Below are 24866 nucleotides of genomic sequence, written 5' to 3'. Positions count from 1 at the left end.
CCCTGAAACAAAAAGAATGGGATCATTTCAGTCTAGACTGATGTGGAATGTGAATGAGGATACATAACATATAAAGAGCCAAGACAGGGGAAAAAAAAATTTTTTTAACCAAGTGCAGAGAAAAGACATTTCTTTGTCTACACCTGGCTCAGGTGTTTTGCCAGGAATTAAAGCGAACCCCAGAGCCGTTCTATATTACAACTACAATTAACAGTCACTGCAGTGAAGTAGACTCAAAAAGACAACTGCATGTGGTCATTCGAATCTCCTAGCCCCACCCAGACACTGCACAGTTGGGAGCTACTGCGGAGAGGACAAATGTGCATACCGTCTGACCCAGCGATTCCACTTCTAGCAATCTACCCCAGGGAAATAATGAGACAGGTTTGCATAGGCATATACAAAAGGACTTTTATAACAGTGAAACATCTGAAACAAGCTAAATATCTGACGATTGGGGATTGGTTTCAAAAGTGATAATACGTCCACAAAACGGAAACCACAGCAATTAAAAAAGTTTATCGATTTACTTATTAACAGATGTTCATAACACATTGCCAAGTCAAAAAATTAGTTTATAAGACAATCTGTAGGCTGTGCTTCCATTTTTATTAAAAATACGCATTTAGGGGCGCCTGGGTGGCTCAGTCGTTAAGCGTCTGCCTTCGGCTCAGGTCATGATCCCAGGGTCCTGGGATCGAGCCCCACATCGGGCTCCCTGCTCCACGGGAAGCCTGCTTCTCCCTCTCCCACTCCCCCTGCTTGTGTTCCCTCTCTCGCTATGTCTCTCTCTCTCAAATAAATAAATAAAATCTTAAAAAAAAAAAAAAAATACGCATTTAGTCTGAAATGAAATATACCAGTGTGAAAGATATTTATCGCCGGTTAGTAACAGAATAGGTGTTATTTTTTTTTTAAGCTTGCTTGTATCTAACCAGTGTGGATTTCCTGCATAATGAATAAATTTGTTATGGATAAACTCTCCACCCTTACAGAATGGTGCCTTCATATGGCTTTACTCCTGCCACAAATCATATAGGTTCATCCCTGAAAAATCAGAGTCCCATGAAAATTTAACAGAGAGAACATTTTTGAAAAAAAGAAAAGAAAAACACAGAAGTCTTTCTAACTACTTGATTTCCCTTAAAAATCATACAGGAATCTTTTAGTGCTCAGCTGCTGCATACGATTTTTTTATGTTTTATTTATTTATGTCTCAGTCCCACCCCTCAGCCTCTGGGGAGAGAGAGGAGCTGGACACTGGGTTAACCACCCATACGCAGTGATTTAATCAACCTATAAGGCAAAACCTCTATAGAAAACCCTAAATGACTCTTCAGGAGCTTCTGGGTTGGTGAAGGCATCAAGGTGCTGGGACGGTGGTGACCCCAGAGAGGGCACCATGTCCCATCCCCAAATCCTTTTCCTATGCATCTCTTCCATTTGGCCGCTTCTGAGTGGTGTCCTTTATAATAAACTGGGAGACATAAGTAAAGGGTTTCCCTGAGTTGTGTGAGTCATCCTAGAGCATTATCAAACCTGCAAAGGGGGTTGTGGGAACCCCCTGAATGCTCAGCCAGTCGGTTTGAAGTACAACGTGGGCTCCCCACTGGCATCCAAGTGGGGGCAGTCTGGTGGGACTGAGCCCTCTGCTTATGAGATCTGAAACTAATTTCAGGTAGGTAGCATCAGAATTGAATTGAATTGCCGGGCACCTGGATGGCTGTCAGAGAGTTAGGGGCATGCTGGAAAAGCCACCATGCATTTCGAGTCAGAAGTGTTGTGAGTTCAAGGGTTAAAAACATTAGGAGAAAAGCCTTTAAACAAACCTACGCTAATACAAACACAGCACCCGTGAGATCAAAGAAGTCCAGGACCTACTTTCTCATCTTATCACCTGTGGCGCTCGGAGAAAGAATTAGCAAACATAGCTGTGGGTGTGCACTGAGTATTAACAATCTAATGTGCAAAGTCAGGAGGCTGAGCGGATAGTCCCAGCTAACTTCAACAGGCTAAAAGTAATACAGTAATGCTCTTTCGAGAAGAATGACAGTCCCCACTACTGGGGGTCCTCCACGTCCCAGACACCATCTGGAGTGCTGCACACCCAAACCCCATCGACTGGCTGATACTGTCTCTATGTAATAGACAAATACTCAGAGTCTCAGAGAGGTTAATTAACTTCCCTGAAGTTATACTGCTCGTAAGTGGTGGGACGGGAAATTTCGCGTGGGTCTTTCTGAATATAAAACACACCCTTATGACACTGGTGCCCAGAAGCTGTTTTATGCAAAGGATCTCATTACTGGAATATTTGAGTGCACTGCAAGAGATGAGATATCCTCAAGGTCACCCTCTCCATCATGTTCACTGCCACCATTAATAGTATTTCATATAGGCCCGCACACGTGTGGTTTCCCTGCGGGACTGGCCCCATAACTCGCAAGGCCCAGTGCTAACTGAAAACACGAGGCCCCTTGTTAAGAATTTTAAGATGGTGACTGCAGAGCGTTAAACCAAAGCTCAGGCCCTTCTGAGCGCAGGCCCTGTGCTATTGCCCATCGCAGGCCCGTGAAGCTGGCCCTGAAGCTTCCCTGCATTTCTTTGTACTTGATCCCAGATTCTCTTGGAGCAGGAATCAGAAATTATTATCGTAAAGAACTCATCCAGGGAGTTTTTTTGACTGCTTTCGTGTTCATTCAACAAACACCCTGTGGTTCCATGACAGAAGAAACAAAGGGTGATGTAAAATGCCCTCTGATTTGTCACTGAAGTCATAGCTGGATGGAACCGTGATTTCCCTGCTGCCCGAAAACATGGGAACTTCTTGGCCAGCCTCAGTGGCTAGCTCAAAGGTAGAGAGGGAAGCCCTCTGGAGACAAACAGATGGACCTACGCCCCTGACTCCTCTCCGGCCTCCTCCCAAGGGAGCGCGCCCTGTAACAAACACACCGCATTTTCACGCTTGTCTTAATTTTGTTCCTGCTTCCAATGGGCTTGGAATACAAGCTGGCCTCCCGGGGTGGCTGGTTAAACCTTTTGAAAAGAGGGATCACTCTTGTCATACTCCCATTCTCGTGCTGCTTATTTGGGGGCCGTTCCAGCCCTTTCAAAATGTACTTTTCAATCCCTTGAGTGTCTTTTGCTCCCTCGTTAAAGGCCTCTCCTCTTCCCGATAGTTGCCCCTTCACCTTAAAAGTCTGTCAACAACCCAGACAAAACCAGTTTGGACATACCGGAACTCTGGAACCAGCGACTCTTTTTCCATCGGCACCGATGACTCTCAAGGAGAAGCCAGGTGGCTGATGACGTGGACGAGGACCCAAGACCAGGATGGTAAATGAGACGGCTGTCAACTCTCTCTCTCAACCTCTCGTCCCAGGGGTAGCCCAGGGGGCCAGGGAGCTCCGGTCCCTTCAGTGACTTAGCAACTCCAGGTCACTTGAAATGTAAATAATCAAAGCAGTAGGGCTTCCTTTCTTAAAAACCCAAGACAACAGCTGGTGTTGGCCTGGGAAAGAGGCAATTTGCCCTCTGGCTCTGGCTTCAGGCTGCAGGAAAATTACCATTGCCCCGCAGCGAGCCTACGTGGGGCTCCACAGTGCCCCCTTCTGGACAAACTGGTTTGGTCCTGATTGCAGAAGAACAGTTTATGGGCAGATTGCGTGGGATCTGGGCTTTACTTTCCTGGAAACCCACTGAGAGTCTTCAGAGGGAAAGAGAAAGCAAATAAAGTAAAAACATGATCCGTGTCCACTTGGTCCTCCCCACTAATAATGACTTCCATGCCTGAGGAAACTAGAAAACACAGTGTCCTGTTTTGATTCTTACTTTTACCTCCAACACCGCAGTGTGAATGCCCTGGCCCTGAATCCAGGAGGAATCCAGCTTTTGCCATTAGGATGATGAGGGTGGTTTCAGCTGAAGACTTTCCCATAAGGCTCAGGAAGGGGCTTTCACAAACTGGCCCTTCCCCCAATCTCAGAATTCTCACTGAGAGTCAAGAAGATGCCAGGGGCACCTGGGTGGTTCAGTCGTTAAGCATCTGCCTTCCGCTCAGGTCATGATCCCAGGGTCCTGGGATTGAGCCCCGCATCGGGCTCCCTGCTCAGCTGGAAGCCTGCTTCTCCCTCTCCCACTCCCCCTGCTTGTGTTCCCTCTCTCGCTGTGTCTCTCTCTGTCAAATAAATAAATACATATTCTTAAAAAAAAAAAAAAAGAAAGAAAGAAGATGCCAGAGTTTTCATTCCCTTATCCCACCAGGGCACAACAAATACCCCTCAACGTGTCCCGCCACCAGAAAACTCCAGAGAAGAACTTAACTTCAGGAAATAGAGAAAACACCAAACATTTTTATTCAGGCTCCCAGAAAACACATATACCAACTACAAAATGTATTATTTCTAGACTCATGGCTTTTCTTTCCAACCACAATAGGAAGCCAGAGAGGAGAACGCTATTGGGAATGATTAAATACATACAGAATCTCTTTAAAAATTAAAAAGCATTAATTTAACAATAACGTCAGCTTTCAGTAACTTTTCTTTTTCTAAATCAGTTCTATAAGCAATTGAACTATTGAGCCTTGGATTTTATTCACTGATGCAATTTAAACATCATCTTTGACTTAAGAAATCTTTCTTTGTATCTGAATATCATATTCATGCTAGCTTCTCCTTGTTTTCCTTCACAAGGCACAAGGAAAAGGACCAGAAAGACACCATTCTGAGAGGAGGCAGGTGGTCCTTGGGAAAGATGGGGGTCTGGGGCTCAAAAGTCTCATCTGATTCAACTTCACTGCATTTTTAAGATAGCTGCAGTGACAGGAGTTTGTAATTTTTCCCAGACAAGAGCACAGGAACATGACTGGTTATGACAAATACATTTGTGGCTTCACAAGATGAGCTGTTGTCCAACTAGCTGTTCTTGTAAACTACCTGAACCCTAGCAACACCTAGCAGTCAGAAGTCTGAAGTCAAAAGTCTGGTTACTGATTGCTGGGCAGAACCTTAAAAAGAGGACCTGTCCCAAGAAGAAAAAGGACGTGTTCTCTCCACTTTGGCCCGGATGCCCCCTTAAAACCATCCCCTTCTGGGGACACCTGAGTGGCTCAATGGGTTAAGCGCCTGCCTTGGGCTCAGGTCATGGTCCCAGGGTCCTGGGATCGAGCCCCGCATCGGACTCCCTGCTCCACGGGAAGCCTGCTTCTCCCTCTCCCGCTCCCCCTGCTTGTGTTCCCTCTCTCACTGTGTCTCTCTCTGTCAAATAGATAAATGGAATCTTTAAAAAAATTAAAAATAAATAACTAAATAAATAAAATAAACCATCCCCTTCTGGCCTCTGTATGCCCTAGCAAGTCTCCTTCCCAAGCTAGACAACTCGATTACACCCACATGCATCGTGATAATGATAATAAACCGAGGCACAAAGAAAGGAATGCAGTCCTGATCCTCAGAGAGACACCAGGACAGTGAGCAGATAGACGAGGCAACACACACTATTAGCATGAAGCGCTGTAAGAGACGGCTGAACAAAGTGTAACGGGAACAAACTCCCTGGAAGAGACCCAGCTCAAATGTCTCCTCTTCTGAGAAGCCCTCCCTGCATCCCCCGGCTGGGTGAGGCCAACGCACATTCAATCAATCAATGTTTATTGAGGGCATGGTGTCAGGATCTAGGGGGAGGCGATGACGGACCAGCTGCCAGAGTGCTTCCATGCTGGTGAGGGAAGTAGAAGCAAACCAGAAGGTAAATAAATAAAATATTTAAACACTACACCTGATGCCGTGAAGGAAGCAAACAAAGGGGATGACGTGGGGCTAAGAAAGGGGGACGTGGTTTTTGGAGGGATGGGAGAAGACCTCTCTGGGAAATGGTGTCCGCACGGAGAACTGAAGGATGCTCTAGGATTAAAGGGTGCCAGCCAACTGAAGAATGGCGGCGGGCGGAGGGTAGGAAGTGGTCCAGACAAAGGGAATGGGCCCTGAGGAGGTGGGCAAGACCAGGGGGATAGTTGAGGAACTGACAGTTAGGAGGCTGTGGAGTTTCCAATAGAGCCATGCAGTTGTCCGAGCAGACGTGAGGGTGGTGGCTAAGGTACATTTAGGAGATGGGACAGAGAAAGCTTGTAGGTTGGGGCTGACGGAAGAGAAAAAAAAAACAGGGGTAACACCTACACCGCTCACTCTGAATGGCCAGAGGGATGCTAGTGCCATCTACTGAGAACGGAGAAACTTGGGAGGGCGTAGGGTTACGGCTGCAGGAAGAAATATCAAGAGTTCCATTGTACGCGCAGTAATTTGGAGATGTCTATGCATCGCACAAAGGGAGATGTCAATTAGATGACAGGAGATATGAATCTGGAGCTTGGAGAAGCGGTCTGAGCTAGAAATATACGTTTTAGAGTTTTCAATATGCATGTGGTGTGATAAGGCCCAAGAAGTGATCCAAAGAGAACGCAGAGCAGAGAAAATGGGGATCGAGAATGAGTCCAAAGAAATTTCACCAGCCACCCAAGATTACAAATGAACCTTGGGGAGAAAGAGAAGAATCCATCCCAGCTAGGGAGACTTAGAAAGGCTTCCAGAAGTTAAATCTTAAACTATAAAGACAATCACTACTAAAATCTATCCGACTCTAGCTGGCTGCCCCATCTATCACTCCATGGATCACGAGGGTGGAAGGCCCAGATCTGGCAGGCCAGGCAGGTGACCTTTTTCTCCCCCTCTGTCCTGAGTTGTCCTACCCCACGCCATGGGCTGTGGGATTGGTCAAACAAGAAGACTATAGGAACCGTGGCCAAGGACTCACAGAGCCACCCTGCCCTCCTCTGCAGGAACCTTCAGAGCAAGCAGTGAATTACCCTCTAGTTCCAATTCTTTCCTTCATCAGCTTCCACAAAGGGTACTCAAGAAGACATCACTAATCAAACCTTTCCCTTAGCACATGAACATGCTTACCTTGTACCCAGCCTAAAACTGAAACAAATAAGCCAAAATGTAATCTCTCCTGCATCTACTTTCCTATTCCCATCCTCCCCTTGATTGCCACTCCTGGAAAAAAAAAAAACAAATTGCATTCTGCTTCTCTACACCCATTCTCAACCCACATACCCCTGGAGGTATGAAGTGAAAAGCAAGCTGTAAAACAGTCTGTGTAGGATGATATGATCTGCATATCAACAACAGGATGTTTGTATGGCCATAGAAAAATGTCTCAAAGGATAGACCAAAAAATGAGTAATTCTCGAGAGCAGGGTTGAGGCATTCTTTTACTTCTTTACTTTATGCCATTCTGTAATATTTGAGGCTTGGGGGAGGTTTTTGGTTTTGGTTTTGTTTTTTAATAATGCTACTTTTGTTGTTGTTCTTGTCACTGTTATAAGGATAGAGCCACTGATCCAGAGGACAAAAAGTTAAAAATTTTTGTTAAAAATAATTTGACAGTGAAGACTGAATCCTTCATACCCCTTTATTTGGCTGATAGTTAAATTCTATGTACAAAATGGATTTTCTAAATGCTGATTCAGTATTGTCTTTATCCAAATACTGGAAACATGCACGGTATCTTTTTGCTACAGTAAATAATAGATTTGAAACTCTTTAAAAGAGGTAAAGAAAAGAAAGGCAATTTTCAATGTTGGCTTGTTTTACCTTCTACTGTTCTAGAAGTAAGCCATTTGAATTAAGTTGCTGTGCTAATAAAAACACAAACACATTGATAATCAATGCCCTGGTCTCAGAGAGCAGAGCCAGCTACGATGAGAGAGTAAGGGGAAATGTCCGTAAAAGTATAATCTACAAGGTCTTAGATTATGTATAAAAGTACCCTTTAATCTCTGAACATAATATTTGCCAAGGGAATAGAGGTGAGACACATCAACGTAAAAGCACCTTTAGCTGCAGGTGGACAGAATGCATGAGCTCTTGAATCAACAGAACAACGCAGTAGATATTCCAGAAAAGGGTTATCCAGTTCACTGCCCACCTTCTCCCAAGGTAAGGACTCCATGGGAAATACACTAGTAGGAATATAGAAACAGTTGCTGTCAACACTGGAAGTATCAGTAATAGCTCTACACTGGTTCCCAATATATTTATCTATTGCTCTTTCTGGCCCCTTCCAATAACAAGAGTTGAGAACACTTTCCTAGGCAGCAATTTCAGATAACCATCCTCCTGTTGCACCAGAAACTTCTGGCAGTTCTGGAGTGACGAGAAGAGCTTCTGTCATCCGTCTCTGGGGGCTGCGTGGGTCACAGCTAAACCTGGGTAAGGTGATGTCTACTCATTCTCCCCACCCTTTCCCCCCAACCACATACTCTTTTAAGGTATAGCATTTTGTTCCAGATAATAGCTTTGTGGAGGCCTGGATATTCAGATCAAAGGCAACTGTACCCATTATTTTATTATCGCTCAAATGTTTTAATTTGGAGTCGCCAATGGATGCTGTGGTGTGCCAGCAAGACTCCCATGCTCCCACCTTCAGGACTGTAAGATTTATTCCCCCAGCGGCTGACAGTGCTGGTAAGTGACGCTTATGGACTATAGCGCCCTCTAAAGCCTAGCCCTGGGCTCACCCCGGGCCATGCCCGCTGCCCAAGCACAGCCCAGATCCAGCAGCGGGTTAATGCAGGGGGAGAAAGGCCAGACCTCTTTTCTCAATGCAGGATCATTCTAAAGAAACATCCCTGCACCAGAGCTTCCTGTGGGATGGGCTGAGCCCTTTGATGGGATTGTTTCAACAGAAAAACGCAGTTTTTTTTTTCTTGTTAAAGGGTTAACAAGAAAAAGGGCAAGTCCCCCTGCCCACCCTTTCTTCCTTCCCTCTTCCGCAGGGATTTATGCCTGCCAGCTCCCCTCAATAAACTTCAGGTACACAAGTCTCCACCTCAGAGTGCTTCCCAGACCGACCAGCAATAATGCCTCAAACCCAGTGTGGCAGTGTCTTGAAAAGAATCCAAATTTGAATATTCTCAGACTAATAGGTAAACTTTGACAAATGATTAGCTCTTCATCTGAAATGTTAGCAATTAGTCATGATCAAAAAATCGATGATCCCTTCAGAGCTTCTAGCCTAGGATGATTTTACTAATGTCTGCTGATTGATGACTTTGAATCCCAGAGAAACACCAGGGAAATAGACTCAGTCTATAATCCCACACTCTCTATTCGATTCTTAGAAATTGGTCCCAAACTTATTTTTTACTTTTTCCAGACCATAGGTTCCATCTAAATGTAAAAAAATAAGAGCTGAGCCCATTCCCCAGGGACCATGAGTCCCCTCCGAGTGTCTGAGATGAGTGTCGTCAGCTGATACCCATCCATTTCACCTCTAGAGAAGTTTATCTAATTGTACTTTGTTCATGTTGACTTCCATCCACTTTCCTAACAAAGCTGGTTATCAGATCACAGCTGCCCTTTTAGGTACAGACTGAGAGAAAAACAAAAATACCTTTGGTTTGCAGCAGTTGGCTTTGCCTGATGCCTAACAGAAAAGAATGCTGTCCTTGTTTCACCTGTCTTCTTTGACCTTATCTCCCTCCATGCACTGCAACTGCTTCTTCTACTTGAAATTCTCTGGTTTGATGTCTACAAGCTGGGGTCTGACCGTTGTTCTCAGTTGCCTAAACTTATTCCCTCTTTTTTTTTAAATGGCGGCATCTTCTTTAATGTCACATCTCCATTCAAAGATAAGTTAACTTCTCTGTAATCATTGACATCTTTCTTGTGCATTGTCTCTTAAATTCTTTATCATCTCCTTCTGCAAGGACACTCGGCTATCTTATTTCCTTTGACCAAAATGATTGAATCTACCCACTGGCGCTAAAACAAACAAACATAGGGAACACTGAAATTTTAAGGAAATGTGAAATAACTGCAAAATGTGCATACTTTGAAACACAGTAGAATTAGATGAAAAAAAAAAAGCCCCCAATAACTGCCTAAAATAAAAATTCCTCAAAGCTTCAGATTCTCCATCTGTAAAATGAGCATAATATTCCATAGGAATTTTCCAAGGATTTAATGAAATCATATATGTATAGTCACACAGACTTGGAATAAATTCAAATGAATGGTCTTATTTATATTTTGTTTATGTTGTTATCTATAAACACTGCTGACATATGACAATTGTCTCACAAATACTAAATGATATATTTGGTGGAGACACTTTTTTTCCAATGAAAAAAGAATGGAATGCTGTGGGACTTGGGGTCCCCAAGAACCCAGGGGCTTCCAAAGGGAGTCAAACCACCAGTCTGGACAAAGTGCTGATATTTACTGCCACCTATTGAGTAATCAGCAAACTGTGCTTAAATACACAACAATAAGACCTCTGAAAAATTTTTTCCTCAATATGCATCACTGTTTGCATATGTTGCAAATATATATATATCAGCCCTACTCCTAAAAGGACAGGGTAATAGTTGTTTTAGGAAAGTGGGTAAGTGATGTCACAACCCTAAACCACTATGCTTAAAATCATACAGGAAAGGATAAATTCCAGAGCCATAAAATACTCAGCTACATTTGCCCAAGTGCATGCCCAAGGCTCAGTATTCCGAAGGAGGGGACCCATGTGGTCATGCCCTGCCTGGGCTGTTTCAGAGCACTGTATCTGGATAAGACTGTGTTACTGGCATCCTGACAACCAATAATTACAAAAGAACTGATCATCAGGAACAACCCAGACCAAAGTTAAAGGAAATAACAAGAAGGTAGTGGTTAAAGGGTTAACAAGAAAAAGTGGCTGGAATTACCTTTCATGTCCTAGAGATGGGTTTTGAAGAATTCCCCCAATTCACAACCACTGGGCAGTGGCAGTCCGGAAGAGGACAGAACCCAAGCTTTCATTCTCTCAAAGGCTGCCTTAGAGAGGTAAGAGGTCGAGCGGGCAACGTGCGCCAGGAGTCTCAGAAAAGACTGTGCCCAACCTGGAAGCCACATGCCCTATCTCAGGAAAAAGCCACTTGGCCCCAGCGGGACTAAGCAGTGTCCTCTAACGGCTAGGGCCCAGGCTGCCAGAGCCTGGCTGCCTGGATTTACAGCTTGTCTTTGCCACTAACTGTGAAACCTTGGGCAAGTTCCTTAATCTCTCTATGCCTCAATTTCCATACCTCTAAAATGGGGATGATACTAGGTCTTGTGCATCACATTGCAGTGGAGACTGAATAAATTAATACATATAAAGTGCTTAAAACAACACAGGGGTGTAATCACTCAATAAATTGTACCAACACAAAAGGACAGATCATTTGCCATCAGATTTCCCAATGTTTGCCAGAAGCCAGAATCAGGATTCCTTTTTTAGGCGAAAGAGGTTTTATAAGCAAATAATTCTAACATTTTCAAAATCCTGCATAAGCCAAGAACATACTTGTCTGGGGGCCACATACCATCTGCAGTGATCCAGTACCTCATGGCTAGTGCTGTGGGAAGAGCAATGCTTGGGATGCAGACGAGCCTCAGACCCACTTCCAACCTTCCCACCAGCCCTGTGATCCTGAGAGCACAGCGCCTGGGAACCCGCCATGGCAGGAGCACACGAGAGACGGTCCCGTGCCAGATGACGAAGGGCGAGTAACAGATGGCCCCTCTGACCAAATGTAACAGAAGAAAGTACTCTTGGTGATTTAAACGAAGCCTCTAACACTACAGGGGTGTGTGGGAGGGGAAACATCTCCCTCCTTGTCTCCAGGGACTTCACTCAAGGTCTTTAACATGAACCATCATGCATCCTAGGAGCCAGGATTGACACAGACCAAGTCCAGCCACTAAAACAGAGTTCATCCCATCTTTAAAGGACAATCCTTGCTCAATGAGTCTATCATCCAAAGTAGCTACCAAGATTGCCAAAAATACCAGACAGTTCAGCCGACAGCCGTTGTACCTGCTCATCTACATGGAAAATTAAATAGATACATCGGTGAAAGATAAGTAAATAAATAGCAACACTGTTGAAAAACAACCATTTTGGGAAAAAAAAAAAGCAAAGCACTAAGAAAATGAGTTATCCTTTTTAAAAGTTTGAGGATCTTCCCTTTTTCCATTTGCCTTTGATTCGGCTGGCCCATTGTCTCTTCTGCCATCACTTCAAGCCAACCAGACAGATTTATAACGAGATGCTAGTCCTTTTCTACTCTGCTGACAAATATGCGGCCCATCTGCCTCCAATCAATGATGGAGCACGTGGAAATGGGAGCAATGAGGTATTTTTAAGCACTCCTTTAATGAATTCATCCCAAGGACTTGGCACTTGGTGCGTTAAGGGGTGAGGGGCGGGCAGAGGGAGGAGACAGCAAGTACAGGATCTGGTAAATAAAGAGATTTGCCGTAATCTGGATTCTAAAACCCTTGCTATGAAACATTCTGCTTGCCCCCAACAAGCTGTTAAGAGCAAATAGACAAGTCTGCAAGCAAAGCGGTATATGTCATTTGTTCGATTTCTTTTTTTCAGACTTCAAGGACAAGTTCTTAAAACACAAGCAAAACTAGAATTTTATCTAGAGAGGGATACTCCTGTCTACTATTGCTAGAAGGTTTTAAATTATTGGTGTCTTATTTGATTAAAATAATCATCGCAGGTCATTGACATGAAGAGTAGATTCAGTTAGGTCCAGAGACTAGCCAGTCCCTTGGGGGAAAAATCAGCATGGAAAACAATTTCGTTTGCCTTTAAATGGGGGAAAACCAGACATCTGGGCATTGGTAATACAGTCTTAAAGGAGGGTGGGGACCGGGGAATTTACATTGAAATCAACCTGTGTTGAGCTTCAAACTGTGAAAAGCTTTGCAATCCTAGATCTCTAGGATTTATGGCACAATGACCCGGAAATTTCACTCGTAGCTGTTAAATATTGCTGGTTTCTGCAGCCAAAGCGCTACCTCTTAGGCACTTTTCCTTGTCTAACAATTTCCTTAAATTTGAAGCGAAAGGAGACATCACCTAATCGTGTTGTATAAAAGTGCAAAAGAAGCGGCCATTGATACTGATGGGCAGACCTGTCTTTTGGTTTTTTAACACCCTGGCTCTTCTACTTCGTTTGGTGGAAATGCAGTTTCATTTGGATTTAGAAATTGTTTCTTGTTAGAATTGAGCTTTCAGTCCCTCACAAGAGGCTGTCTTAGTAAACATGAAATGGCTTTTTCATAATTCCATTATTATCTCTTTTACCCAAGGAGGCTGATTTTTATATTCTTCTAAAGGAGAAATGAAAACAGCAGCAAAGCCTGAGGCATGCAATATGCAAACCCCTCTGGGCCCCAAACCCCATGCCCTCCACTTGCTTTCCAATAAGTCCACTCCATGAGCTCTTCCTCCCACTGACCTCAGCCTCATTCCCGAGGGGAGGAGGGAGATGGCAATCGTTATGTTTTGCTTTTGTTTGCTTGAAATAATAAATCCAGAGGTCTCCCTTGCCAGGGTTTTTCTGCTGTCAGCAGTTTTCTGTTTCATTTGCTTCCTTAGTCAAACTGAAACCCAAGCCCTTGTGGTTGGCTTTCGCCCTGACCCCTTGGCTCCTGGGAACTGATCAGAAGACAGATCGCTGCGGGTTCCTGACAAACAGGGAGACTTAGCAGTCTTTCACCCCCCAGAACGTATTTCTAAAATGTCCACCTCCACAACATCTAGGCACTCCAATATAACTCAGTTCATAATTGACCCTAGCCTGTCTGCCACCAACTACTTATAATCTCTTTCCAATTTGGGTCAGGGACCTAAAACCATAAGTCTAGCCATGTCTGGGGAGCCAGAAAAAAAAAGAGTGCTCAACTATCTAATTAGACATTGCTTTGCAAGAAAATACCTCTTGGGGCCTGGGAACTACCAAAGAGTCCACTGTTGGCTTTTATGGATACTAATAATCCCGGCTGCAAATAATCAGAAACCTCAAATAACCAAACCGCCTTTGAGTATACTTTGTGAAGGCAAAGACCGACGAGTGCAGAGGCTGATCACAAGAAGATTCCAAAAGGCAGTTTGCAGGGTGTATATGCCAAAGGTTTGAGAGAAAGCCAGTAATCTTCTGCACTAGACACGCCTAGTACACTCTTCGATAACTGACATTTCCAGGTGGTAACCCCAAAGTTCTGCCAAGTCCTGGAATCTTCCTGGAAAGATGACAGTACATTTTATACCATTTTATTCTTAAAGCCCATTTTCATTGGGCCACCTACTTCACAGACATTGAAAGAATCAAATGTGATGATATACACCAATAAGCTTTGCAAGTAGGATGCTAAACAAACATAAGATGTCACTGTTGCTTCTAACTGGTAATCGGCATATGTATTTGACAGTAACTATATCACCAAAGGAATGGTAACCAGAACGGCCAGTTTACCATACTCTCCCATGTCTCAAACATTCTCGATCAAACAGAGTTGAACTGAAAATACAGGTATTGAAAACATAACTGTATTGCTATTTTTGCTTCCTTCTCAGCAATGTGTTTGTGTTTCAAAGAAACAGCTTCAACATCGGTAGAAAGCAAAAGCCAACAAAGGCAACTGGCCTGAGGATTCTCCGTGAACTTCTGTTTATAAGGCACATCAATCAAAGATGTCAGAAGAGGCAAGAGAATCTCACCAAACCACAGGAACAATTTACTAATCAAAGTCTTCGATTGGAGCCAACCCTCTAAAAGCCAGCTCTCAGACTATGTATGTGTTTGTATCCCTGTAGAGCTCCTTCTATGTGAGGGCGACCCAAGTACTCGGGTAAATGGTCCTGGAAGAAAAGATGGAAGAACAGAACAGACGGAGCAAGACCAAGGCTTCTGAAAAAGTCACCTGCTTATCAGTTACTACTCTTACATGATAATGGGTCATAGATTTTGCTATATGTTTCCCAGCCTTTCAATTTTTTTCAGGTCTTTCATCTCCTAAATACAAGGGGGTTTTTTGACCCATCTTTTCTTAACTATGCACAGATACTGCATTAATTGACTGTGAATCTTAAAAATACTGAAAATCACTTCTCTGTATTTAATGTCAAATCATTTCACAGCTCTCATTTAGAGCAGAGGTGAGATACACACCTTTGGGGGTCTTTGTTATTGCCTTAACCTTTCCCTTCCCTCTCTGGCTCTCAAAATAAGGAGTGAGTTGGGTGCAGGATTTGAAAAACAACCATTATCCACCTCTTTCACAGATGTTTTTGAACCTAGCCTTTACACGCAGGGGTAAGCCTAGAAGGGCCATGAAGGCAGCCAGAAATGCCTTTATATCTTTTCCCGTACGAAAGACTGATTCAGCAGGGAAAGGCTCTGAGATTGAGCCATATGGGCTCTTAATATTTAACTCTAGATCTCTGTTTCAGCACAATGTGCCACCTTCTTTGTACACACGTGTCTTTCTGGAGTATCTTTTTTTGGAGAAATAATCATCAAAAAAAGTCCACACTGCTGAAATGTTAGAATGAAAAGAGAGAAGAAATCTCATGCTACCGCAAGGTGCCAGACTCCTTCAGAAGGAGTCCCGGGGACAGAAAAGGGATGAGTTCCTTCTCCTGAACACAGAGAGATGGTTTTGGAAATACCTTCCTTTTGCTGGAGGTTGGAATCTAAAGATCTGACTTTGGAACAAGTTCTTTACTCCTACTTAGAGAGTCTTTCCCAAAAAACAAGCCTGTGGCGTTGGTAAAATGTCTTAGAGAGAAATTATGTTAAGTGGCGGCACTAAGGATTCTTCACCAGTGCCCAGAGGAACTGCTTTCCACGCAACTTGGATGCAGTGATCTCTTGCAAGTGGCCAGTGCAATTTTGTGAATTAACCAAAGAGCTGACCTCCCCAACTAGTCCTTTTATCCCTATTTTGGGTTCTACCAAGCCAGAAGTTTCCTGGGAGATACTCATCCAGGGACCTTGTTCTAGACCCTTCCTTTGAGGTGTGAGTATTCAAAGGATCCTTTTGCTCCTTGCAGCCCCATCTCCCTCCTGCTAAATGCAGCAGTCATTTGCCTCTGGGAACATTCTCCCTCCAACTGCTCCTCATGAGGCAGGAGAGGACTCCACGCCCCCAGGCAGAATGGGGAAGCCAGCGCTTCACCCGCTGGCATCGGGGGACTCCTGTCCCTGCCCCAAATCACTTCTTTTCCCGCCTCTTCCCGGGAAGTACCCAAATCTCTTCCACCCGTCCTTAGAGCGGGCCAGGGAGATTCCGCCATCCAAGGGCAAGGTGCGATCTGTGCAGGCCGGGCTTCTCCCCCGCGACTCTGCAAAGCTGACATTCAAGTCCTCGCGCCGCCGGTCCCGGCTCATTCATTCCGGGCCGGTCCCCACCTTCCAGCCCGCGCCTGGCTCCAAGCGCTGCTTCCCCGGGCAATGTCTGCCGCTCACACCGTGCCCAATCTCAAAAAGTAACCTCTAGAGCGTTCTCTCGTCGGACTCTTCTTCACACCTCCACCGTACCCTTTTCATTCAAATAAAACCGTCGTCCGTCCCCCGCATCTTCAAAGGGTTAAGCAGCTAGCTTCGCCACGGAAAACCAATCCCCTCCCCACCATCCCACACCCCCAGCCAAGCCATCGCTCCGCCACCACCGTCTCCGAGGCCCGGCGCCGACGTCTCCGGGTCCCCATCCCGGATGAGGGGCCACCCCCCCTCCCCCGCGCGCGCCCGCTCCCCCGCGGGTCCGCAGAAAAGCCCCCTCACCCTTCGGTGGATGCCATGGTCTGGGGAACGCCCCCTCCTCTTCGGCGCGGTCCGGCGGCGGCGGGCGCGGGGCGAGCGGGCGCGGCGGGAGCGCCGGCGAGTGGCGGAGCGCGCTATTTAAGGGGGAGCGTCTCCCCGCCTCCCACCCCCCTCCCGGGTAAGCCCTTTAGTGCCTCAGCCCGCGCGGGAGGCTCGGGCCGGCGCTAAGCCGCGGCTCGGCTCTTCTCCGCGCGCGTCCCGCCTCGCCGGCGCTCGGCGGGGCGCTCGGGGGGCTGGGGGTGGCCTCCGCCAGCCAGCGCCGCCCCCGGGCCGCCGGGCCGCCGCCGCCACCTGCGTGTGCTGCGAGGCTCGATGCGCGGCGAGGGGCCGGGCGCGGGCTGCTGGCGGGCGGCGGGGGAGGCCGGGGAGGGGGGGTGCCGCGGGGGTGCAGGGGAGTGTGTGCGTGCGTGCGCGCGTGTGCGGGTGTGTGCGCGCCGGGGGACGCGGTGGCGGGCCGCTGCGCCCTGGCTCGGCGCCGCCGGGGAGGGATTGCGAGGTTTAGCCCCGCCGCAGCTGGGGATTTGCAGGCGATCCCTCTCTATTTTCGTCGAGAGCTGACATCACCCGCGCCGCCGCCTCGGGAGACTCCTTTAACTGCCGCCCCCTCGCCCCCCGTCCCCAGACGCGGTCCCTCCTCTGCCGTGCCTCCCCCCCCCACACACACACACCCTCCCCACCCCGGCCTCTCGCCATAAATTAGCCAAATAAGAAAGGAGGCCCCGCTGGTCGCTGGGAAGGCCTGGGCAGCCGGTGGCAGGAACCCAGAGGATCTAAGGAGTCGCTATTGTTCCCCCTCAAGCCCGCGTGGCCCCGGGTCACCCCGCGCCCGGCGAAGCGCAGGCCAGGGCCCGGAGACCTGGGATGCCCCTCCGTCCTCGCCTCGCTCAGCAGCCCCCGGCGCTCCCCCTCGCTCCTTGGCACACGCGCTCCGGCGCCGCGCTCACCCGCAGGCTCACCCGCAAGCTCCCCCTCGCGGGCGACACACCCACCCCATCCTCCCGCGTCCCGGGTGCCGGGCCCAGCCGAACCCAGCTGCGCGCCCTCCCCCGCCGCGGCCCGAATAAATCTCTGGCCTTCAATTATTCATCGGGATTAATATTAATGCAGCTCCCGGGGGGCGGCCGGCGGGCGGGGTGCTGGGGTGGCCGTGTTTTTTTTAAGCTTTGGGAGGTTGGCCTCGGGGGCGCTGGCTGGCAAGGCGCGGGGAGACTGCCCAGCTAGCGGCGGGGGACGCGTCTCCACCCACTCCCGCTCGCCTTCGGCTTCTGAGCCCCGGGGGCGGCGCACGGAAGACAGATGGGCTCGGGCAGGGGAGGGTCGGAGCCTCCCCGCCGGCTTTGCATAATAATGACGAAATCCGTGCAGATTTTATTATCTTTGGGACGCAGCAGACACCTACAGCTCCAGCACCTGCCGCACGCTGTGACTGTCGGGGAGGGGAAACTTCACTTTTCTTCGTCTGGAAAATGGGACCAAAAATAATCCCCTTTGCGGGGCCGCAGTGAGAATTAAACCCGCTCTCTTGACAGATTTGCAACGTGTAAGCGCTCCCGGGAGATGTCAGCGGTGCTTAGCTTGTCGCTAGGAACCTGCCAGGCTCCTCCGGGCGGGGTCACGGGACCCCAGAACCCCAGCAGTGTCCGCGCCTCCATGTCTCCCCAGTTTTCTGTCCTGGGGAGGTACTCTGCAGTCCCGGGGCTGTGCGGACCCTTGTCAGACGCCGAGTGCGGCTGGCTAATGGGTGAGGGAATCAGGAAGATGTTATTTAAGGGTACAAACTTGCAACCAGTAGGTAAATAACCTGGAGATGTAACGCACAGTGCGCCGAGAACCTGGAATCTCTAGGAGTGCATCCCAGGGACCGTGCCAGGGGAGCGCAGTCCCACAGGGACCGCTGTGTAGTTGCCTGCCAGGCACTGCTGCGCCAGAGCTTGGGTCCGTCACCGCCTGCCAGGGGAGTAATCGGCAACTTCCTCAACTCTTCCTCATCCCATAGGCTGCATGGGAGTAACATTCCCAACCTCCCAGTGCTAAGAGAAGGAAATGAAATGTAAAAGATATGCAAAGCGCTTTAAAGTCTGGCACCCTGTAAACCCTCCAAGATTGTTCCCTTAAATCTAAGGGTCTCCAGAAGATGGTTTCTTGAGCACAATATCCAAGGATGAATAGGCAGATAAGAGAAATACCACGAAGAGGAAAAAAGAACTAAATAGAAGTTAAATAAATAAGTGAATCTCTGCTCACCTCCTCCCTTCAACCCCCTTCCCAATATCTGAGTCCAAACATCTTCCTCAGTCCATAGCTTGCTCCATGTCTCCCTTTCCCTCTGCTCTCCTCTCTTCCTGTCTGCCCGATCAGATCAACCAGATCTACATCTTCATCAGCCTAGGACCCTTTACTTAACAACCCTTCTAATTTTGCATTTTCTTTTTAAAATTGCAGTTATTTAATTAATGTACTGATCTGTATTCAATTAAGGCAATCTGGTACATGTGTTTAAAAATAATTTGCAGGTGAAAAAAATAATAATAATTTGCAGGTGAAGAACTACTTTCTTGCACCTTCGTGTTATGATTGACCCTGCCTTCTCTTTAACCCTACCAAGGGTTTTGTATCTAAAATTATCAGGTTTGGGACATTTATAGTCAGTCTTGTTTTCTCTTTACAATTTAGGGATTTTACTTCCTTTTCTGCTGAGGTGGCAGCTAGAGAACAAAGCTATGGGAATCTATCCCAGGCCTAGATATTAATGATCCCAGCAGCCCTCCAGCACCCCTCTTAAGATGAGTGTGAATGAACTCCTCCATTATAATCCCTCAGTGTCTGCACACAGGCGTGGGGCCGAGCGGCACCATTCATTAGCACTCACTGCCAAGAGCAAGGCACCTGGCAGTGTATAAACACAGACTAAATAAAAGGACAGAGGAAAGGGGATGGAGTTGTTTTCACTTTTTAAAACCATCCAATTAAAAAAGTACTCTTAGATGTAGCAGGAGGGGAAGAATGAAGGGGGGGAAATCGGAGGGGGAGAAGAACCATGAGAGACGATGGACTCTGAAAAACAAACTGAGGGTTCTAGAGGGGAGGGGGGTGGGAGGATGGGTTAGCCTGGTGATGGGTATTGAGGAGGGCACGTTCTGCATGGAGCACTGGGTGTTATGCACAAACAATGAATCATGGAACACTATATCTAAAACTAATGATGTAATGTATGGGGATTAACATAACAATAAAAAAATTTAAAAAAAAGTACTCTTAGAGCATCGCGCAAAGTGAGACAAGTCAGACATAGAAAGACAAATACTGTATAGTATAATTTATATGTGGAATCTAAAAAAGCAGAACTCAGGGGGGCCTCGGTGGCTCAGCTGGTTAAGCGTCTGCCTTCGGCTTAGGTCATGATCCCAGGGTCCTGGGATCAAGCCCTGCATCGGGCTCCCTGCTCGGTGGGGAGCCTGCTTCTGCCTCTGCCTGCCGCTCCCCCTGCTTGTGTTCTCTCTCTCTCTCTGACAAATAAATAAAATCCTAAAAAAAAAAAAAAAGCAGAACTCTAAAAACAGAGTAGAATGGTGGTTACCAGGGGCTAATGGGTGAGGGAATCAGGAAGATCTTATTTAAGGGTACAAACGTGCAACCAGTAGGTAAATAACCTGGAGATCTAATGCACAGCAAAGTGATGATAGACAACAATACTGTATTATAAATTCAAAGTTGCTCAGAGACTAAGTATAAATTATTTCCACCACAAAAAAAGAAATGATAATTATGTGACATGAGAGAGGTGCTAGCTAACGCTACAGCGGTAATCATTTTGCAATATACAAGTGTATCAAATCAACACGGTGTGCACCTTAAACTTCAACAGTGTTATATGTCAATTATATCTCAAAAATAAACTTAAAAATCCACTCTCGTGTGTTTTCAGTGTTCAGAACCTAAGAGAATGCACGTGAATAATCAAGCATGGCCAGATTACATGGGAAAAGTGGTTCCACCTTCTCTATAAGTGACCATGTTTGGGAACCCTGACATCCCACCCTACACTTGAGACACATTTGCATTCAGCTGTTCTTGGAGACAAGGCCTATTAAATCATGTGGAATATACCACAGATAATTCTGGATAATAACCATTAGCTAGGAGGAACAAACCCTCTTTTCTCACACTGGAGAGCCCCTCCCAACATTCCCACCAGGTCTTCATCTTTAAAGCGAACTGGAGCTGGGCTTTTCAACACTGGCCACTCATTAGAATGCACTGAGAGAGCTCTTTAGAAAATAACCACACCCAGGCCACCTGCCAGAGATTTGGGTTCCATCAGCCTGTGGTGGGGCCTTAATTGGTATTTTTAAAAAACGTGCCCAGGTGATCGACTCTACTATAGCCACTGGACTAGAGATGGTTCAACAAAATGGCGCCCAGAAGTAGTTGGAATTAATTGGTGTTTTAGCCTTTGGAAAGACATGATACAAGGTTGAGCCTCCTCTCTTCACATACAGGGAACTAAAAAATCTATCAGGCAAACACAGAGCTCTCTTCTTAGGTTGCACATGCAGGGAATACTGAGGATGAGCCACTCTACCACACAGCCTCAGTGCTAGATGAGAACTCAGCTATGGGTCAGGCAGACCTGCATTAAATACTGCCCTGAACCCATATTAGACTCTTATGTTACCTTAGGCTGGGCACTTTAGGTTCCCAGCTTCCCCATCTAAAAGCTGGAGGACATAATAATACCCACCTCAGGATTGTCGTGAAATTAAATGGGATAATATGTGGGAAATGCTTCGCGCTAAGCTTGGCACATCTTGAGTGCTCAATAAAGGGTCAACCTCCACACATGGGAGCAGCGGTGTGCGTGGTGTACCACTGAGCCCACTTGAAAACCTAGCCTCTGCTAAGCCACCTAAAATATGACCCCCTAAATTCCTCTATCCTCACAACAAACTGCAAGTCTCCTAGCCAGCAGCATGAAGTTGACAGAGACCTGACAGAACAGGAAAAGGTCAACCCTACAAGCTAGCAGGAATGTTTTTGAATTTTCTAGCATCTCTGTCTCCTCTAGGGATTCCACGCTTATGGCCAAAGCAGAAGGCATGGGAGGCTCTGGGGTTTGCACATACATTTTTTCTTTCTCAGATCTAGCTTGAGGGTTCTCAAATATAACGTAAATAAGAACTACTCTGCAGGACTGAACAAACCAAAAAAATACACTGTACCGTACTCTGATAGGTGACTAAAAGACTTGAAAAGTTAATTTTTGCCACAAGAGATTTTGTTTCTTTTGCCTTATCGATTGTTTACTTAAGGTCTAACCCAACTATGAGAAGTGACTTACCACAGTTGAATCAAGGTAGTGTCTAGGAACTGCATAGTATTCATGGTATTACCCTAACGCTCACCGAGTCCTTGCTGTATCTTCAAAGTACCGTACTATGTATAACCTCATTTGATCCTTTAAATGACCTTCTACAGAAGATATTATTATTATTAACCCCATTTTACAGAGGAGAAAACTGAGGGCAACAGAGATTAAGGAATTTGCCCAATGTTACATAGATAGTGAGTGGTCATATCAGTCAAGGTGCTAGCCAGAAAAAGATGGCATATTCAAATTAAGCAAATTGTGCAGAGTTGAATCAAGGAACTATTTAGAAGGATATGAGAAGGGTGTAGGAAAACTCCAAGGGATAGTGCAGACCCCCTGGGCTGGTAGAAGTAGAGCACTATTACCTGCCCTAGTCCTGAAGGGAGGTGACTGGAACCTAGAGGTGAGGGCCATATGCAGAACAGGACCAGAGACCTTTGCTGCCACAGCCACCTGCTAGAAGGGGACCTGCGAATAACTAACCTGATCCCACTTCCCTCCTGTTCTTCTCTCCCCTCTGGGGCTCCCTATTGGCCAAAGCTGGAAGCCCGAAAACACACTGAAGCATCTCAGGCCCAGTGCTTGCAGCCTAACCTCCCTGGGGAGGATAGCAGGACGGAGAAAAGTGGAGGATGGAACTCCAGGGCCAATGGATGAAGCTGGGGTGGAGCTGGGATGCGAGTGTGGCAATCTTCCTGCAGAACCTCGCTTTTAACCTCTCACTGTAATAACAACGCCATCGTTATTGGAACAGGCTGCCCCCTTGATATGCAGGGACCTCCCCACCCAGAGGATCTTCCAACAAAGAAGACTCAGCTACACCTTTAGCTAGAAGAGTCCCCAGATGGCCTCAAAGGTTCCAGTCCTAGCTTTGATAATTTTCAACATTCTTCTGCAATCATTATATCATTATTGGAGCTTAGTTGCACCACAGGGAGGGATAAAGACTCTCCCTTCTCCTATTATGCTCTTCTAAGGGATGCATTTCCTGTCTTGGTTCTCTTTCAGATTGCTTGAGATTGGTTACTGCATCTCAGTGTAGGGTGAGGGGTGGGGGAGATTCCTAATATAGAAAAGAAAAAAAAAAGTCCTACACCATTTTCCCATAAAAGGCTGTAAATAAGCCCATTCCCTCTCATGATGACAACAGAGGAGAAATGTTTCAATGTTCAAAGTTTATCAGAAGAAAGTGACCTAGAGAGAGAAATGGCAGTCAAGTGACCCAGGGGTTGCCCCCTCGAAAAGGGACTGCCATTTAGTAATGTCTGAGAAATCTAAATTTGACTTTTGTCCCCTGTATGCAATAACCAGTTCATCAGACATGCTCTTAAAGATTATTGATGTCCCCTAGAATTTAGGAATGAGAAACCCCCCCACCATCAGCTCATTAGGTGAGAAATACACTGCTGTGGTTCTTTGCGAAGTCAGAACCACCCAGCGAACAAATCTGTGTTTTCAGGTTCCGTGCAGTTTGTTCTGGTGCAGCACGTGTGGGTGCTGAGTCGAGCAGGCCTGTGCGTCAAAGCCCAGCTCCTCCCCACGTGGCACTGAGTGGGCCACCTCATCCCTTGGAGATGAAACTCCCTCATCTATGAAATGGAAACCATTCTTGCAGCTGCAAAAATTATGTCTATAAAGCAGATGTCACACACTAAATGAACACACTGTCTGCCCCACACCTTCCTAAATAGCCAAGGAATCATAAGCCGCACATCTGGATCTGTCTTTTAAAACTTTGGCCTGATAATTGGGGTGCCTTGGTGGCTCAGTCAGTTAAGTGTCTGACTTGGGCTCAGATCATGATCTCGGGGTCCTGGGATGAAGCCCCGTGTTATGTAGGGCTCCGGGCTCCAGGCGCAGTGGGAAGTTTGCCTGTCCCTCTCCCTCTCCCTCTGCCCCACCCCCTGCTCATGCTCCCTCTCCCTCTCTCAAGTAAATACATAAATAAATCTTTGTAAAAAATTTTAAAAGAATAAAGCTTTGGCCTGATAATTAAGACTACAAGACTAGACCCCTTTAGGCTAGGTGTGTGTGTGTTTTTTTAAGGTTTTATTTATTTATTTTAAAGAGAGAGAGAGAACGCGAATGTAGCGAAGAGGGGGCAGAGGAGAAGGGAGAGGGAAAGTGTGCAAATCCTAAGCAGGCTCCACGCTCAGCGCAGAGCCCAACACCAGGCTCAGTCTCACAACCCTGAGATCATGACCTGAGCCAAACCAAGAGTCAGAGAAATCAAGAGTCAGACCGAGCCACCCAGGTGACCCAAACGTTAGGTTTCTTTTTTTTTTAAATATATATAAAATAGAGGGGATATTGGAGGCCCTTTCATCCAGACAATTAATGTGGGTATGCTAATTTTTCAAATAAGTGAGCTATTTTTAGGATGAATGAAAATTATTGTATAATGCTCCTATTTTAGAAGAATGAGAGTATCCTCAACAGCGTTGTCCCTGAAGCCAAGAGCATTAGAGAGAGAAACTGGAGAAGCCTGACACGACATGGAAAATGAAAAGGTTTTGGAAAGAGAGGGGGGCTTAGGGAGGTAACCGGTAGGAGGAGAATTTTCGCGTGGCAGAGAATGCCCCAGGTCAGTGTATTAAGAATGCTGAGGTGGGGGCGCCTGAGGGGCTCAGTCCGTTAAGTGTCTGACTCTTGATGTGTTGACGCAGGTCATGATCTCGGGGTCATGAGATTGAGCCCCGTGTCAGGCTTTGCACTGAACTCGGAGCCCACTTAAGATTCTCGCTCTCCTTCTCCTTCTGCCCCTCCCCCTGCTTGCTCTCTCTCTTTCTCTCTAAAACAAGA

General features: G+C 46.6%; 1 protein-coding gene across 1 annotated transcript in view; it reads right to left on the bottom strand.

Moving 5' to 3' along the window:
• SLC1A2 (solute carrier family 1 member 2) overlaps positions 1 to 16815 on the bottom strand; it is a 134280-nt gene extending 117465 nt beyond the window's left edge. The window contains exon 1 of the mRNA XM_036106771.2: positions 16658 to 16815. Within this exon, the coding sequence (XP_035962664.1) occupies positions 16658 to 16674 (17 nt within the window). The 5' untranslated portion in view covers positions 16675 to 16815. The remainder of the gene's footprint in view (positions 1 to 16657) is intronic.
• Positions 16816 to 24866: the final 8051 nt, after the last annotated feature.

The sequence above is a fragment of the Halichoerus grypus genome, chromosome 11, assembly GCF_964656455.1.
Source record: "Halichoerus grypus chromosome 11, mHalGry1.hap1.1, whole genome shotgun sequence".
NCBI lineage: Eukaryota > Metazoa > Chordata > Mammalia > Carnivora > Phocidae > Halichoerus > Halichoerus grypus.
The sequence above is the reverse complement of the archived record's forward strand: the minus strand, read 5'-3'. Positions and strand labels throughout refer to the sequence as shown.